Below are 15,443 nucleotides of genomic sequence, written 5' to 3' on the forward strand. Positions count from 1 at the left end.
CCAAAGACGTTAAAAGGAAACAAGATGTCTCGGTGTTCCTTTTCTGTGTATGGTCCAATGTGTACAGCCTCGAAATATTCAGACATTACAAACATCAGAGGAATTCAACTTACCAAATGAGTATAAGTCCCAAAAAGTAAAATGCCATCCACTCCTCTGCAGCCAGCATTTAGGATGTTATTTTAATGATTATATAGATGCATTTATATATAGAATTTTCAATAATGGCGTGAATTTTGTATGCAGGCAGATTTTATATTTTAAAACAAGCTCCACAGTGCTTTAAATTGAAAGTTACAGTGAGAAACATTTATTTAGCCAAGCCTATATTTCAAAATTTTAGGTTATTATAGACCTATGAACTTCCTACAGAATAAGAATATAGATTTCTATTCACTTATTTTGTTATGTTCAAGCAACACTGAATCTGATGACCACTGGATGGGAGAATCATTGCCTGAATTCCATTATAGACACACAAGTGAAGTGATGAGACAGAGCTCCTAGGACACATGACAGAAAAGCCTAAAATTTTAAATCAGACCAACAGAGGTTTGACTTACAGCTCCACCACTTGCTTACTTTGTAACCAACCCTGGGAAAGTACTTAATCTCTTTAAGCCTCGATTTACTCATTTGGAAAAATGGGATCATAATACCTTGTTTTAGGATTGGCATGAAAATTAAAATAAATGGATATTTATTGTGTAATCCATTGAAATAAGGAGGAAATTGCTAACTTAGCATGGCTGACCTAGCCTCACTAATTAAATGCAGTAGGGTGCAGTGACTAGAACACTATGGTGTCACAAACAGTAGCTGTCCTAGAGAGTCCAATTGATTCTTATTATAAATTTAATGCAAACAATAATTCTCCAGGCTTCCTATTACTACCCTTCCCTAAGAACATATTTTTTATACATTTGGGTGTGATGGGCTAAAAGAAGCTCTTCACTGTACAGAAATTCTAGCATATTGGCAGAACATATATGTACAAAAATGTTCACTGAAGCACTGCTGTTAATTCGCTGAAAATCAGAAAAATAAAAATGTTCATCTATAGGAAGATGACAAATTTTGATGTATTCACTCAACCATTCTATTCAGATAAACCACAAAACCATAACTTTAAGCAAACAGAAAAATGAAATGAAAATAAGTTGCAGAATGCAATCTATAATATAAAACCACTTATATGAAATTTTAAAGCATGATGTGTATTGTAAATGGATCTATACATACTTAATAATTACAAAATAAGATACATGGCAATGGCAGGACACCAGTTCAGGAGAGTGATTATCTCTAAGGAAGAAGGCAAGGCGTGAGATCAGGCAGGGTGCACGGACAGCTTCAATAGAGAGCTCTATCCAATATGTTTCACTTCTTCAAAAATTAATTAGAGTGAAGCAAAGATGGTAAAATATTTAGATTCTATAGGCCTGGCTAGTAGGTATATAGAGTGTATTATGTTATTCTCTACATTTTCTGTATATTTGAAATGTTTCACAATAAAATGAAGCAGTTTTCCCAATCATATAAATATTTCCCAAACAAACAACAGCTATTCCAGAGATTCTCAGGAGATAAAGAGGGACAGGGATAATGGGTGGGGGCCTTGGGGGACGTGAAGGAATAACAGATCTGGGTATAGAAGAGACATTCCTCTCTGACTTTTTGAATCCTGGAAGGTAATTTTTCTCCCAAGGGTTAGGGACAGAATTCAGCTATATAAATGTGAGGAGGATGGGAATAATTAATTCATTGTTAATCCAGAAATCAGATTACTTTACAGAGTGTATATAATCCAAAAACATCATTAAGTTTAAAATACTTACTACAACCCCACTCTTGGTGATAGTTTCTCTGTATGTGAAGTTGCAAATAGCCCAGGCTAGGTAATATGTGGACATGAGAGGGGTCTGTGAAAAGTGATCCGTCACCCATCCATCTTCCTCGAACACAGAGGTTTCCACTGGCATGTTGGATAAAGATAAGTAGGTTGCTTGATGCTTGATGCTGATTTTAAAAGTTGCCTTGTAGATGGGCTCATCAAAACAAGGAAATGCTTTTCTGGCATGTGTAGGCGAAAACTGAGTAACACCAAGGAATCTGAAAAACAGAAAATGAAATTCCCTATTACATTCATGGCTTCAGTTATGATCACTTTACATGCTTCTGTTGATAACATATTATTGCCAAACTCCAAGGTACTTTCCTTTTCTGAACCAAACTTAAGTTCATATATAGCATAAAAGCATAATACATATATTGATATTTCCTCAACAATAAAAGTTCTTCAGGGAAGTTTCTGTCTCAATTAAAGTAAATTCTCAATCCAGAGCAGTGCCTATTAGACAAAACACTATACAGAAAAAAAAAAAACAACTCATTGGCATCACATTGGCAAACACTGGAAAATAATAATCTTCTTGTCTGGCATGCCTCCCTTTCCTCCCTAAAGCCGAACAACACTTAAAGTCAGCGAAACTAAAATCCAGAAGTTGTCATCACGTATGTATAGAACACAGACCATCACTGGGAAACATCTGTGTCCTCAAATTTCATCATGACCTGAATTTAGTAAGAACATGGACTTTGAATTCTGACAGAACTCAGTCTGAATTCTGGCTCTACAACATTCTTGGCCACATCATCCTGTACAATTACTAAATTTCCCTAAAGTGTAGTTGTTCGTTGCTTAAAATAAAATAATCTTGCTTAACTCAAAAAAAAAAAAAAAAAAAAAAAAAAAAAGCTTTTATAAAGCTTAGGGTGGGAAAAAAGAGAATGTGAAGCACCTATCATGGTGAATAGATGGATAGTACCCAGTAGGCAGTTAATAAACAGCAGCCAGACAAAAAATGGCAGCCACTGATTGACAATGTCTTCAACCTTTCTTAGAGTGTTGTAACATATGTTTACATTGAGTAATGTAGTCACCATTGCTTTTTACTACTCATAACATATATTTTTATATTACGATAATAATATAATAAATATCTGTATAATAAACTTGTCAATGTGTACATACAAAATATATGTAATGCCCTCAAGTTTTCAGATCAAGCTGCAAAACTACTTATTAAAATGCTAACTAGAAATAACTGTTTTTTTTTTCACAGTTTAGGGTTACAAATGAAAATGCTCATATTAAGGACCTTAAAAAGGATACTCTTAACTTAAAAAGGTCATTATTTATAAAAACAGTCATGACAAGAGTTCATTACAATTTTTTAACAATATGAGCTGCAAAACTTAACATAACACAAGTCAATATTAGACCTTTTGTAAAACATTACTGATTTCTAAAGTTATTTCTTTAAAAAGCTCTTTCCCCCTTCAGTAATTCTGCTATCTCTTCCCTCACATGGCACACTTTCCTACTGAGCCTGAACTTGGCCTCAAAATTCTCAGCACAGCACTTCAGGCAGCTACTACCAATCAATAGGTGTTGATGTGTGTGTTGAATCTTATTGGCTATCTTTGGCTCAAACCAGGAGTTGTAAATGTTTAGGCCATTTTTAAATGATAAAGCTTACATTTATCATTGAGAGCCTACCTCTCTGAAGCTTAGTTTTGAAGTAGGGAAAAAAAATAATACATTTTTAAGATTAATTGTATAGTGACTTTCAGAGAAAGAGTTTTTGATAGTTATCTTGGAAACAGTACTGGACTGATACATACCAGGTTTGGATAAATCACTTAACTGCCTGAGCCTATTTTTTCATTAACAGAAAGAAAACAATAATGTTTTCTAGGACTTCCTTACAAAACTATGGAGACAATAAAATGAGACAATATATGGAAAACAAGTTTTAACTATAAATCTTCAGAAAAATATAAGGTTAAAGTTGGAAGCAATCTTAGAAACAAACTGTCCAACTCTCATGAATTTCTAAAATGAAAAAGTAGTTCCAATAGGATTAAGTGATTTGTCCAGAGTTACATAGGCAATTAGTGCAAAACCAGGTCTAGAATTTACTTTTTCTATATCTGAATAAAAGGTAATTATATTTCAAAAACAGTAAAATTAACCTTTAGCCATCATTTGTAAACAATGTTTTGATTCAACTGTTGGTAATAAAAGTTCTCTCCAAATTTTCCAGACATGGTAATATTTTCCCTATTATTTTTACTGATAACAGTATGATTTTTGCTTAAATATCAGTACCTTTTAGTTAAAATGTATCTATTTACAATTTTCTCATCACATATTTTTGTCTTATATAATGTTCTTGAACCTTATCTTTCAATATTATTAATTAAAATGTCCACCAAGCTTGATATTTCTCTACTGAGGCTACTTAAAAAATATTTATGAGAATTTATATATGAAAAAAGTGTTCTCTTTTAAAGTATCTGAGAACTCCAATTCCAGTTATTGCACAATTAGATATTGTCTGCCCTTCATTATTAGATACATGGTAGAATTTTTTTTTTAAAGATATAACCACTTTGCTCTTAAGTTCTTTGCAAACTAATTGAAAAGAATATCTATATTTATATATTCTAATACTAATAATACTATGGGGAAGGTTCTATAAGAGTTCAACAGAGTGGTTGCAATTAGAATGTATTAGTCATTATATAAAAGTCAAAGGTGTCTTTAGCACTAAGTAATTAATGGGTAGGAATTTATTAGATATAGAAATTCTAAATACCTTTGGGCTAATGGGAAATTAATAAACAAAATATTTATACAGAAGAATTACATCTTTTTCCTTACATAGTAAGTAAATGTGTTAGTAAAGCTAGCAATGTAAATAACTGATTCTCAGAGTTGAAAGGAACTGAAGAAATCATTTAGTGATTTTTTCTGCAATTAATATTCTTAATGAATTCATACATACAGTATATATATATCTATACACAGAGGGCCAAAATATACACTGATAGCATCTAAATGAGAAAATACCAATTTCACAGTCTGGCACCTAAAGATGATTGCAATTGAATTTCAATTCAGTATTTAGAAAATCAAAAAGAAGTCCCTTGGTAAAAAAGAACAGTAGGGCTAGATTACATGTAAGGATTTTCCAAGTCTGAGATACTATAACTGAACAAAACTTAAACATAAAAATTCCAGGAATTTGACGAGATTACTTACACTACCACTAGGTAGCTTTTTCCCTATAAGTTCTATAATGCATGTTCCTCTCATTTGTTGAGTGTTTCATATTGAGTAGAAATACCTTTGCTTTCTTCCCTCAAGGAGTTTACTCTCTAAATAAAATAAATAAAATATACACCTAAATAGGCCATGACAAAGAAGAGAAATATAGGAAGAAATTACATTCCTCTACAGCAGGGTTTTTCAATGTCAGCATCACTACAGTGTGGGTTGGTGATATTCCTTGTCTGGGGCTGAACTATGCACTGTAGGAAGCTCAGCAACAATATCCCTGGCCTCTACCACTAGATGCCAGAGGTACCACCTCTTCCCAGTTGTGACAACCAAAATGTCTCCTGACTTTGCAAATGTCCCCTTGGGAGACGAAACGGACCCAATTGAGAACTACCAGCCTGAAGAACTAAAGGAAATATAAGAATTTTTTCTTATATTTTCTTATATTTTCTTAAAATACTACCTGGTCTTGGAGTCCAGGTAGTATTTTAAGGGTCAAAGACAATGGAGTAGTGAACAAGTTGACTGGGCAGCACTAAAATAAGCCTTTAAAACAACTTTGACTCACATACTGAGTTTGTGCCCTGTCTGCTCTCTTACAGCTTCTGGGTTTATCAGATCTCAGTATTGCTGGTCCATCTCTAACACCTCTCTCACCCCTGATACTCTCCTTTCTAACAAGGAGGTCTGATTTCAGGCTCAGTGCCCAACAGTGACTGCTGGGTTTCAAAATATAATCTAGTCTTCACTGCATATATTTTACAGTTGTCTTCAGTTGGTGGAAATAAGACTTTTTTTTCCTGCTAACTGGCATTAAAAACATCAAAGAGGGCTCTAGAGAAGGTGATTTGGGGTAGAAAATAATGAGTTGGGATTTAAATAAATTTAAGTGAGTCTGAGGTAATAGGTAGCAGGACACCAGGTAGAAGAAATACGAAAATATCATTAAAAATAGAAAACCTTTTAATATATCAAACAGATATGAAATACCTGTGTAAATACAACAAGAAGTAAAATAAAACAGCAGGGGGCAGAAGTTAATGGGGGAAAGTATTTTGTTATCTGTTGTTTTTTTCTCTTGCTTTTTTAAACAAAATCATTTTTTAATCTTTTAATGAGTCCCTCTATGACCATAAAAAAAATTCCACTTCCAAAAGTGACATCCTGAAAGTGTCATTCCAAGGATGTCACTTTAGCATAACTAGAAAAATATGGATAACAAACCTGCATTTTAATTCTCTTCTACCCAAAATAAATTACTTGATTTCTTAACAACTTGCCTATTTGACATTTTGGTTGAGCTAAAGAGAGCTTAAAGCTCTGTGTTGCCTCTGAAGGATATAAAGAATTGATTTCTTCTTATTTCTGCGGAAGTTCACCAGGCAATCTACTTGTGTCAGGTCATTATGATAAGATTCAGCAGAAGTAATGCATTAATGTTGGTTGATATTGCCAAGAAATTACAGTATGTGATACAAAACCATTTCTGTTCCATGATTTTCAGTTTGCCTTCTTATAAAGTTAAAATATGCAGAGACAACAAACATTTGCATAGCACTATTTGTATTAAAAATTGATTCATGACTTTTCACTGTGGAACCCACCAAAGCCAAGAGAACCTCACAAATGGTGTGGCGTATTTCAGAGGTTTCCGTTTTGGCCATTCTATGCATCCCACACACACAGCGCAGTGAGAAAACGGTCTTTGAACTTGCTTCTGTTGAGATTGCAAATTGCCTCGCATTGTCATAGTTTAATATTGGTAATAAAAAAAAAAAAAAACTCCCAAGATCTAAAGAAAAGTTCTAATGGCAAACTAGTTACTATTCAACTGTTTATAGTAAAATGGGCTCAGTTACAAGGTCATGTGGAAGTTACACATGCCCCATTTAAAGTTAAGGTTGTTAATCAAAATGCAAATTATTGCTCAATGAGAAGACATTTTAAGTCAAAAAGCATGTTGTTTAGACTGTGTGTTTTTATGTACTTCAATGAGTCATTAAACCTCTGCCATTTCAGAAGAAAAGTACTCCTGCTGAATATTCAGTGCTATAAGCAAGCGTGGAGTCTATTTTTTTAAATAACCATTCTAGTAAACTAAAAACATAATGCAATAATGCCAGCAATATGTATGTAGGAAGTGGAGCATGTGTGAATAATCGTGTTATAAAAACAGAGCATAACATTCATAATTGTTTTCCTATTTATGTACTAAATACTCTTATCAAAATGAATGCTGAGTGTTTGATCACCACTGATGAAGAGTATTATGAATACATAACATTATTGTCCTGAGCCATAATATTAGGTTTTCAGAAGAACAAATAAGCTGGTGTCTGAGCTCATTTGTTTGATATTGGAAAGAGGCAAAGCCTGGTGTAAGAATTATAAAGTACTGCTACTGTCAGAATGCCAATAAAGTCTTAGGAACAATATCAAATGACTGATGTGTCTTTTCCTTGGTACCAGGGATGCTTCTGTCTGCTGTCCTGGCGACCAGTGACAAGGGGAGCATCCCCGGGCCCTCCCACTTCTGGTTTCTGCTGTTCTCACTGCTGGTAGAGAGCAGTGCCATCATCCCAGAATGTGCATCCCTTTTGTCCCCCACACCCTCCCCTGCTCCCTCAGCCCTCTCCACCTCTCAGTGTCTGAACCAAGCTGGAGACCTATCGAGCTGTGAAATACCACAGCCTTTCTCTTCGCTCTCCTCCTCATGGTGAAAGAGTTCTGTTCCTTCCTCCCCTGTGTTTTGAGCTCTGCTAAGATGGCATAACAAACAGCAGTGGAAGGAATGTCCACAGCGACCATTTCACCACTGTCTTGCTCCTCGGGGGGAACCCCGAGGCAATACATTGGCCTTACCTGACTTCAGGCCAACCCAAGTAGTAGCTCTCCAGCCTTAGAATCATAAACTATTAACACCCACCAAAGTGCTTTCCAATTGCCCGACCTGTCCTCAATGCCTTATTTCTTAACTCCTGTAATCCTCACAATAACCCTATGAAATGGGCTATCATTATCCCCACTTTCCAGATGTGGACACCAGACCCAGAACAATTAGGAAACTCGGTCACAGAGCCAATTAGTGGCAGAGTCCGAACATGAACCCAGGCAGTCTTGTTCCAGAGTCCCTAAGCACACTAAACACGCACACACGTTTCCATCGAGCAAACCAACCCCAGTGGCTAGAACATATGGTTAAAAGGGATTAAAAAGTAACCAGCAGCAATCATTTTAAAATGCCATTCTTTGTTCATCCTCTGATTTTTATTTTTTTTTTTAATTTAATTTTTTTTTTTTTTTTTTGAGCAAAGATCTCAATAATTAAAATAAACCTTCACCCTGCAAGTCAACACATGGCCTCCCCAGGAGGGGTGGATTAACCCATCTCTGCACAACCAGTGCTTGAGCTCCTTCACCCAGGGGCTCTTAGCACCCAGAGGCAGGAGGGTGCGCCTGCAGGCAGGAGCTCAGGAGGTGAGCCTGGGGCCCTTCACCCCGATTCAGCCCCACCCAATCTTGCCAGTCTTCTTCCACCCTCACAGCCCAGCCACCACCATCTAGCTTTGCCTGTTTATGAATCATTTTATATTGTCCCAGAAACTTGAGAAAAGCAGAGAGTATTTTTCATTTTTATATTCTCCCAAATTCTACGCAGTAAAATTCTTTCTACTGGAGAAAGCATCCACTCTCTAGTGGCAGAAAACGGGGTTGCATGAGACTTTGAAAATCTGGAGGAACCCAGCCACTATTGCAAATCTGAGAGGATGTAAAGAACATGCAAAGAAATGGAAAGAACGACACTGACGATGATGATGATGACCGCTGGGGGCTGGGGGTGGATATGGGGTGACGGAGGAATACCCTTCCTTATGGACTATAAAACACATATGCATTAAAGGTAAATTATTTCTTCCTCCCTCTTTCTATATCATGCTTTGAAGTCATGCTTAAGTAAATGAGTCTGAGCCTTGTAATCTTATCAACCAAATGCCACCACCTCTGGCAAACCTACACTGACACCTGGTACTGTTGTCTCAAGCCCATCCTCAGACTCAGCAGCAAACTTTGGTTTAAGGAAATAAACATGTTGTACAGAACAACAAATACAGGGAGGCCAGTCACAGGTCCGCCTTTGCTTTATAGAGATCCAGAGCAAATAGGCCCTGTTTGGAGTTGCTTTGAATAAATAAAAATATGGGTGAACTAATTTAACTCTTTTAGAGAAACTATATACTTTCTTGCTCTCCAGGGTGATCAAATCAGATGGCACCATGAAAAAAACACAGCAAGGTAAACACCATTATGTGGATTTTCCTCCCTGACTGATTCATGAAATAGCCAAAGCTTTTTTTAAAAAAATACTTTTTAAATTTAGATTAGTGGTGGCATTTTGAATTGAGACCAAAATTCAGCAGCATTGGACTCAAGTTGGCCATATGGTTATGTGTGCCTGACAGGAAAACAATGAGCTAAGTCCATTAAGGAATCATATAAAAAAGTTCTCACAGAATTTTCAATTCAGAGCCTTCTGTAGGGGGCAAAAAGCTACATACAGCAACTTGTTCATGTAAAGCTACTTCCTCACCACAGGAACTGGGAGAAATGAAGTTTCTTTCAACATAAAAGCAATGTGGTAGTTTTCTTCCTTTAATTTAAATATGATTACTAATTAATTCATTAAAAAAAAGGATAAGGCATGAAACTATATATTGATATTAATACAACAAAAAGATCAAATGCCTACCTATAAAAACTTCTGTGCTCTCCACAAAAGTGTGTTTCAGGTTTTTTGTTTTTGTTTTTGTTTTTGTTTTTGCAATCCTTTTAGAGAACTGCAGTGTTATTTTACTTGGAGATCACAGTTTCTCTCTAAATAATCCTTGATAGAAAAAGTCCTATTTTTATTCTGTCTTCTGGCACTGTGGCATGTTATAGACCCAATCAAAGATTTGTCAAAGAAAAACAGTCTCCCTTCTGAAAGTGAATAAAATGTTCATTTACTTTGGTAAATCTCCTCTTTCAATCAGACCATCTGGATCTAAATTAAGGTACCCAACTTTGAACATGGGTACGCTCACCATCTGGCTACCCAAAAGCGGCAATTACTTCAGGTAAATGAACATTTTACCTAATTCTGAGCAAGTATATTCTACTACAGAATTCTATGGCATAAATACACACCCTTTTTATCTGCCTGGTACACATGCACTTGAGGAAAAAGTGACTGTGTATTCTGCCTAATGGAGATAATTTACTGCTGTGTGTAAACATTTCAAACTTGGGAGAATTTATTTATTTATTTTCAATATTCAACAAGTGACACACTTTCCCTTTAGCCAAACGACCAGCAGAAATGAGAGGATTTGCCTTAAGTAGAGAAACTTTGGGCCTCGATGGGCAACATGTCTTCCAACCTTTCTCCAGGTGGTATGGGAGCCAGGAAAGGGAAGTCTTCCCTGTAGGACAGGGCAGGTCCCCACCAAAGCCTTTCAGAGCTCAAAGGTACACAGCACATGGTGCAATCTAATTTTCCTTCTCTCGGACCTCTGAGCAAGGAGGTGAAAAATCAGATTGGGAAATTGAGGAGTTGTTTCCACATAGGCTAAGGGGACCGGATTGTAGTATTACTCTTTAAATATTTCAAGTTGCTTAACATGACCCTTCACCGGCAGATTAAGTATTTATTTTCATTGCAGAAAATATCTGATAATTAAATTGGCAAAAATGATGACTTACTAAAGACCCAGGAATTTAATCATTAATCGAATGAAAAGTCTGAGTCTGCATCGGTGTCCTTTGGAAAGGGGGTTTTAAAATGTCAATTTACATTGCATTTTGGGGATGAAAACATCACCGATAAAAGTTCAACCCTGGCTGAGTTCCTGATAATGTCATGTTTAAAAATGCTCCAGTTTCTCTAGTAATGACAACAACCAAAGATAAATGTTAATATATATAATGTTGAGATGATTGTGAAATAGTTTATTCCATTTCTTTTGCCTTATCAACTTTAGTTATCAACATCCAAGAAATTATCATAACACTCTGGTATGCAAGGAGGAAAAAAAAAGGGGGGGGGGGGGGGGACAAGACTTTCTCTGAGATGCTGTTTAGAAATAAAACCATGCTGGGATCTCCAGAAACATGGAATTCAGCATTTCTATTGGGATGCAGAAGTTTAACCACATATGAACTAAACTTTCAACCAAGTTCATAACCACATATGAACTAAACTTTGCATCTTCGGAGAAGCCTTAAGAAGAGAGTTTGAATACAAATATCCACCATGGGTACAAGAAATCAGTTAGGGTCAAGCAGAAACATCTGGCCTTTTTGAAGAGTCCTGTTAATTTGAAAGCACTGACCAAAACAAGCTCAGTTCCACCAAACACATTTTGGCATGGCTCAAAAAAAATAAACAGGATTTGTTGAAGTACCTACTTCACCACAGATTGATCAGAAATGATATGTAACTCCCGCTATTGATATTTTGATACAAGTTTGTTTCTAAACATAACATGCGCATTTGCCTTCTCTGCATTTACCCCACATTTGATATGATCATGGGTTTACTCTGTATGCCTTCGAATATGTTGGAGGAAGTGGTGGAAGGGGATTTAAACTGTCCACATCTGATCTTAGGAGAATGAATAATTTATACATTCATTTATAGATTTTCACTATCATACAACTACTAAATCATTGGACAATTTATTTATATGATGTTACTTCATAGTACTCTATAAATAATAAAGCATTTGTGTTCTCCCCTAACCCACTAACATTTCCCCAGCCTCTAATACAATAACTGCTGAGAGTTTTCAGACAACATGAGCCCTAACCCCAGGGATCAGAAAACCCAAGTTCAAGTCCCCGCTCTCCCCTGACAAGCCTGCTGCCCTCCGGCACCCTGGCTGCTCGGAGCCCAGTTTTGTGCAGTTGGGGGAATGACTTGAGAACAAAGGAGGCTCTGCCAATGACATCATTACTAATATCCAACCCACCTCTACTTTTAAGGTTGCCAATCTCACTTTTTGTTGTTCATACGTCCTACAGTCATTTAGTTAATCAGTTATTTTTAATGCAATGGATTAGGGCAAAAAGCAAGAATAACTTTTTGATTCACTCAGCAATACGTTTGAAGAGTTACTACCATGGACACTCTAAATAGTTAACATTTACAATGAATACTCTAAATGCCAGGTACAGGGTCAAGTGATTTTCAATCTATTAGCTTTTGGACACCTGCAACAATCCTGAGGATGGTCTCATTATCATCATCCCCAAATTAAAAATAAAAATATTGGTCCCTGGAGCCACACTGCCCTGCTTTGTGGGCTATGGGACAAGTTACGTGAGTTCTCTGTGCCTTCATTTCCCCATCTGTTATCCATCACGCAGTAAGCTCTGGAGGTAGTCAGGGGTTGGTGACTCAGGTTTATCTACTTGTTCAGGTCTGCAGCTGGGATGTGAACCCCGTTCTGTTGGGCTCCCAAGTCTGAGCTCTAACAGGTGGGTGAAAAGACCCACAGACTCTCAAAATACACACACATGCACACGCACACACACACACACACACACACACAAAACAAAAAACAAACAAACAAACAAAAAACAGATTACTGCCCAAATCTAAATATCATCAAGGCACTGGCTAGCAAGGCATTTGAGACTGACCCCTAGCTTTCCCTCCTTTCACCAAAGGAGTCAGAAACTCCAGAACAGACACCTGCAGCCACTGCCTTAGGCTGGAGCTGGAGGCACCTCATGGACCTCCTCACCGGCCCCGCCCCTTCAGTCTGTCCCGGGCTTGCTCTTTATAACCACTCTAAATCTCAACTGCCAGTTTTGGAAAACTTTGTGCAGCTCAAACCCATTCTCTGCTCTGTGCCTGCCAGATAGGCGAGGTGGGCATTTGGGGGGTACGGAAGCGGATTTTCCCTGCCCTCTCCTGCGCTGACATCTCCCCCACCTCCCACCCCCCATGAGCAGCTGCCCTGGCCTTGAGTCGCTAACTTATATTTCCTCGACGGTAACTTGGCAGACTTTTGACATTACCCTGGCATCGTTCAGATTACACACTACTCTTAAAAAAAAAATAGCTGAGCGCTGGCTGGCTGGGGAGGGAGATCCAGACTAGAGGGGGGCTTAGCATTCCTGGTTCCCCCACTGGTGAGTTTGTGGAGCTGGCCACAGGGAGAGCTCCGGTGGCATCTGGGGGACCCCGAGGGTTCTGGGGGATCAGCCTACCCCACCCTGCCTTCTCTCCCCCACCCTTCGCTCCCCTTCCCAGGTATGGGACGCTAGTGGGGGGGTCCGGGGGGTCGCAGAGCGGCCCGGCGGGGCGGGGTGGGGCGGGGGCGGCGCCGCCTCCCTCCTACCTTCGCTCCCCGTGCAGCACGTAGGAGCTGCGGAAGAAGCCCAGCAGCTCGTTCTCGATCAGGGCGCTGTAGATGATCTTCAGGTTGTAGTTCCTCTGCGCGTCCAGGCTCCGGTTGAGCACCACCACCAGCACCTGGGTCTGCGGGTAGAGGAAGAAGCCGGCCACCGGCACGGCCCCGGCCGCGCGGTCCTCGGCCACCTGCACCCTCTCCACGGCCACGCGGGAGGCGTGCAGCACCACGTAGCGGGTGGCGTTCCGGCACGCGATCTCCACGTTGACCTCGCCGGCGAAGGTGAAGTTCTCCATGAAGGCGGTGAGCATCAGGTTGTAGTGCAGCGGCTTGAGGTGGCCGGACAGGCGCAGCTGCGTCCAGGGCTGCCCCGGCTCCTCCTGCTCCTCCTCCGACGGCGCCGGCGGCTGGGCGGACGGGGTCCCCGGGGTGGTCTCCCGGGAGGCGGGCGAGGAGTCCCCGCCGGCCGCGGGGGTGCGCCGGGCAGAGCCCGGGAGGCTCCCGTTGCCCCCGCCGCGCGGCGGGAAGCCGGCGGGGCCGCCGTCCGCGCTGGCCCCGCACCCGTCGAAGCGCAGGCTGAGCAGCACCGCGAGCATCGTGACCGCCAGCAGCGCCACGATGGACACGGCGAAGGCCAGCACGAGCCGCTTGTGCACCGTGATGTGGCGCTCGGTGGTGCGGGGTCGCACCCCCACCGAGTCCGCCCACGGGTCCGAGAGCCCCCTGCCGCCGGGCCGGAGCGCCGCGTCGTTCTCCCCCATAGCGGCCGCCGCGAAGGGTGAGCGGCTCTTCTCGGCCCCCTCCTCCTCTTCCTCCTCCTCCTTCTTCTTCTTCCTCTTCTTTTTCTTCTTCTTCTTTTTCTTCTCCTCCTCTTGCTCCCCCCGCTCGCCGTCCAGGGCCATCACACCGCCTCCTCCCCCGCCCCCGCCCCCTCCGGCACCCCCCGCGGGGCCGCCCGGGCCAGCGCCGGCGGCGCGGGCATCAGAGAGCGGGCGCAGGCGGCTGGAGGGCGCGTCGCCGGCGGGACCCTGGGGAGGCTGCGGGCCCGGGCGCTTTGAAGACGGACTCTAGCCGCAGGCGACAGCACCCTCCGCGCCCCCCATCACAGCCCCGCCTCTCTCCCCGGGCACCGGGGCCGGGGCGCGGGGTGGCGAGCTCTGGGACGCGCCCAACTTGGAAAGCGTCTCTCCGTCCCGAGGCGCCGCTACTTCTCCGGGAGCGCGGGGCGCCCCCGCCCCTGAGCGCCCCCGGCTCCCGGCCGGCCCGCCCCTGCGCCGAGCGATCGCCCTGTTCCTCGGCGCCTTCCTGCGGGTCCTTGTGGCTGGAGAGGACCGCGAGCCGCGGAGAGGGAAGTTAGGGCTTCCGCTTTCTCTCCCCGCTCCGGCGGCGGCGCTCCGTCCTCGGGGTGGGCTGTGCTCGCAGCAGCAGAGGCGGCGGCGGCAGCAGCAGCAGCAGCAGCGGCAGCAGAAGAAGACTAGGCGCCCGAGCCATGCACCCCGCAGCCGGGAAGGAGAGGATGGCCGGGGAGGAAGCGAGCGACTGGGGTGAAGCAGCGGGTGCAGTCCCAGGGCCGCCGAGCTGCGCCGGGAATCTGTCCTGGAAGAGCCTTTTCTCCTCTCCCCGGACACTTTAAGCGGCGGCGGTGGCCAGCGGCGAGAGGGTGCAGACCGGACAGCGAGCCTCCCTCTTTGCGATGTTGCTCCGAGCACCGGAGGACACAAGTGAGCAAGAAGTGCCCGGCCGGGCCATCCCCTTCAGGTAGATGACGCCCTGGGTGTCCTCGTTATCCCCGTGGGGAGAGCCCGAGTGTGTGTGTGTGTGTGTGTGTGTGTGTGTGTGTGTGTGTAGTGCGTGTGCATGTGTGTGCCCGTGTGTGTGTGTGCGTGTGCACAGGCTCCGGGTCTGAATCCCCCAGGCTA

General features: G+C 41.9%; 1 protein-coding gene and 1 long non-coding RNA gene across 4 annotated transcripts in view; one reads left to right on the plus strand and one right to left on the minus strand.

Annotated features, from left to right (window-relative positions):
* TRHDE (thyrotropin releasing hormone degrading enzyme) overlaps positions 1-14,431 on the minus strand; it is a 363,581-nt gene extending 349,150 nt beyond the window's left edge. For all 3 annotated transcript variants that reach the window (XM_084878863.1, XM_084878865.1, XM_084878864.1), the window contains exons 1-2: positions 13,513-14,431; positions 1,839-2,112 (exon numbers count right to left, since the gene is read on the minus strand). In XM_084878863.1, coding sequence (XP_084734989.1) covers positions 1,839-2,112; positions 13,513-14,426 — 1,188 coding nt within the window. In that variant the 5' untranslated portion in view covers positions 14,427-14,431. The remainder of the gene's footprint in view (positions 1-1,838; positions 2,113-13,512) is intronic.
* Positions 12,973-13,668, plus strand: LOC311620005. The gene is made up of 3 exons (XR_014794621.1): positions 12,973-13,038; positions 13,176-13,303; positions 13,530-13,668. It is a non-coding gene; the product is annotated as an uncharacterized lncRNA (long non-coding RNA).
* Positions 14,432-15,443: the final 1,012 nt, after the last annotated feature.

This window comes from Pipistrellus hanaki (genome assembly GCF_964339955.1).
Source record: "Pipistrellus hanaki genome assembly, chromosome: 3".
Taxonomy (NCBI): Eukaryota; Metazoa; Chordata; class Mammalia; order Chiroptera; family Vespertilionidae; genus Pipistrellus; species Pipistrellus hanaki.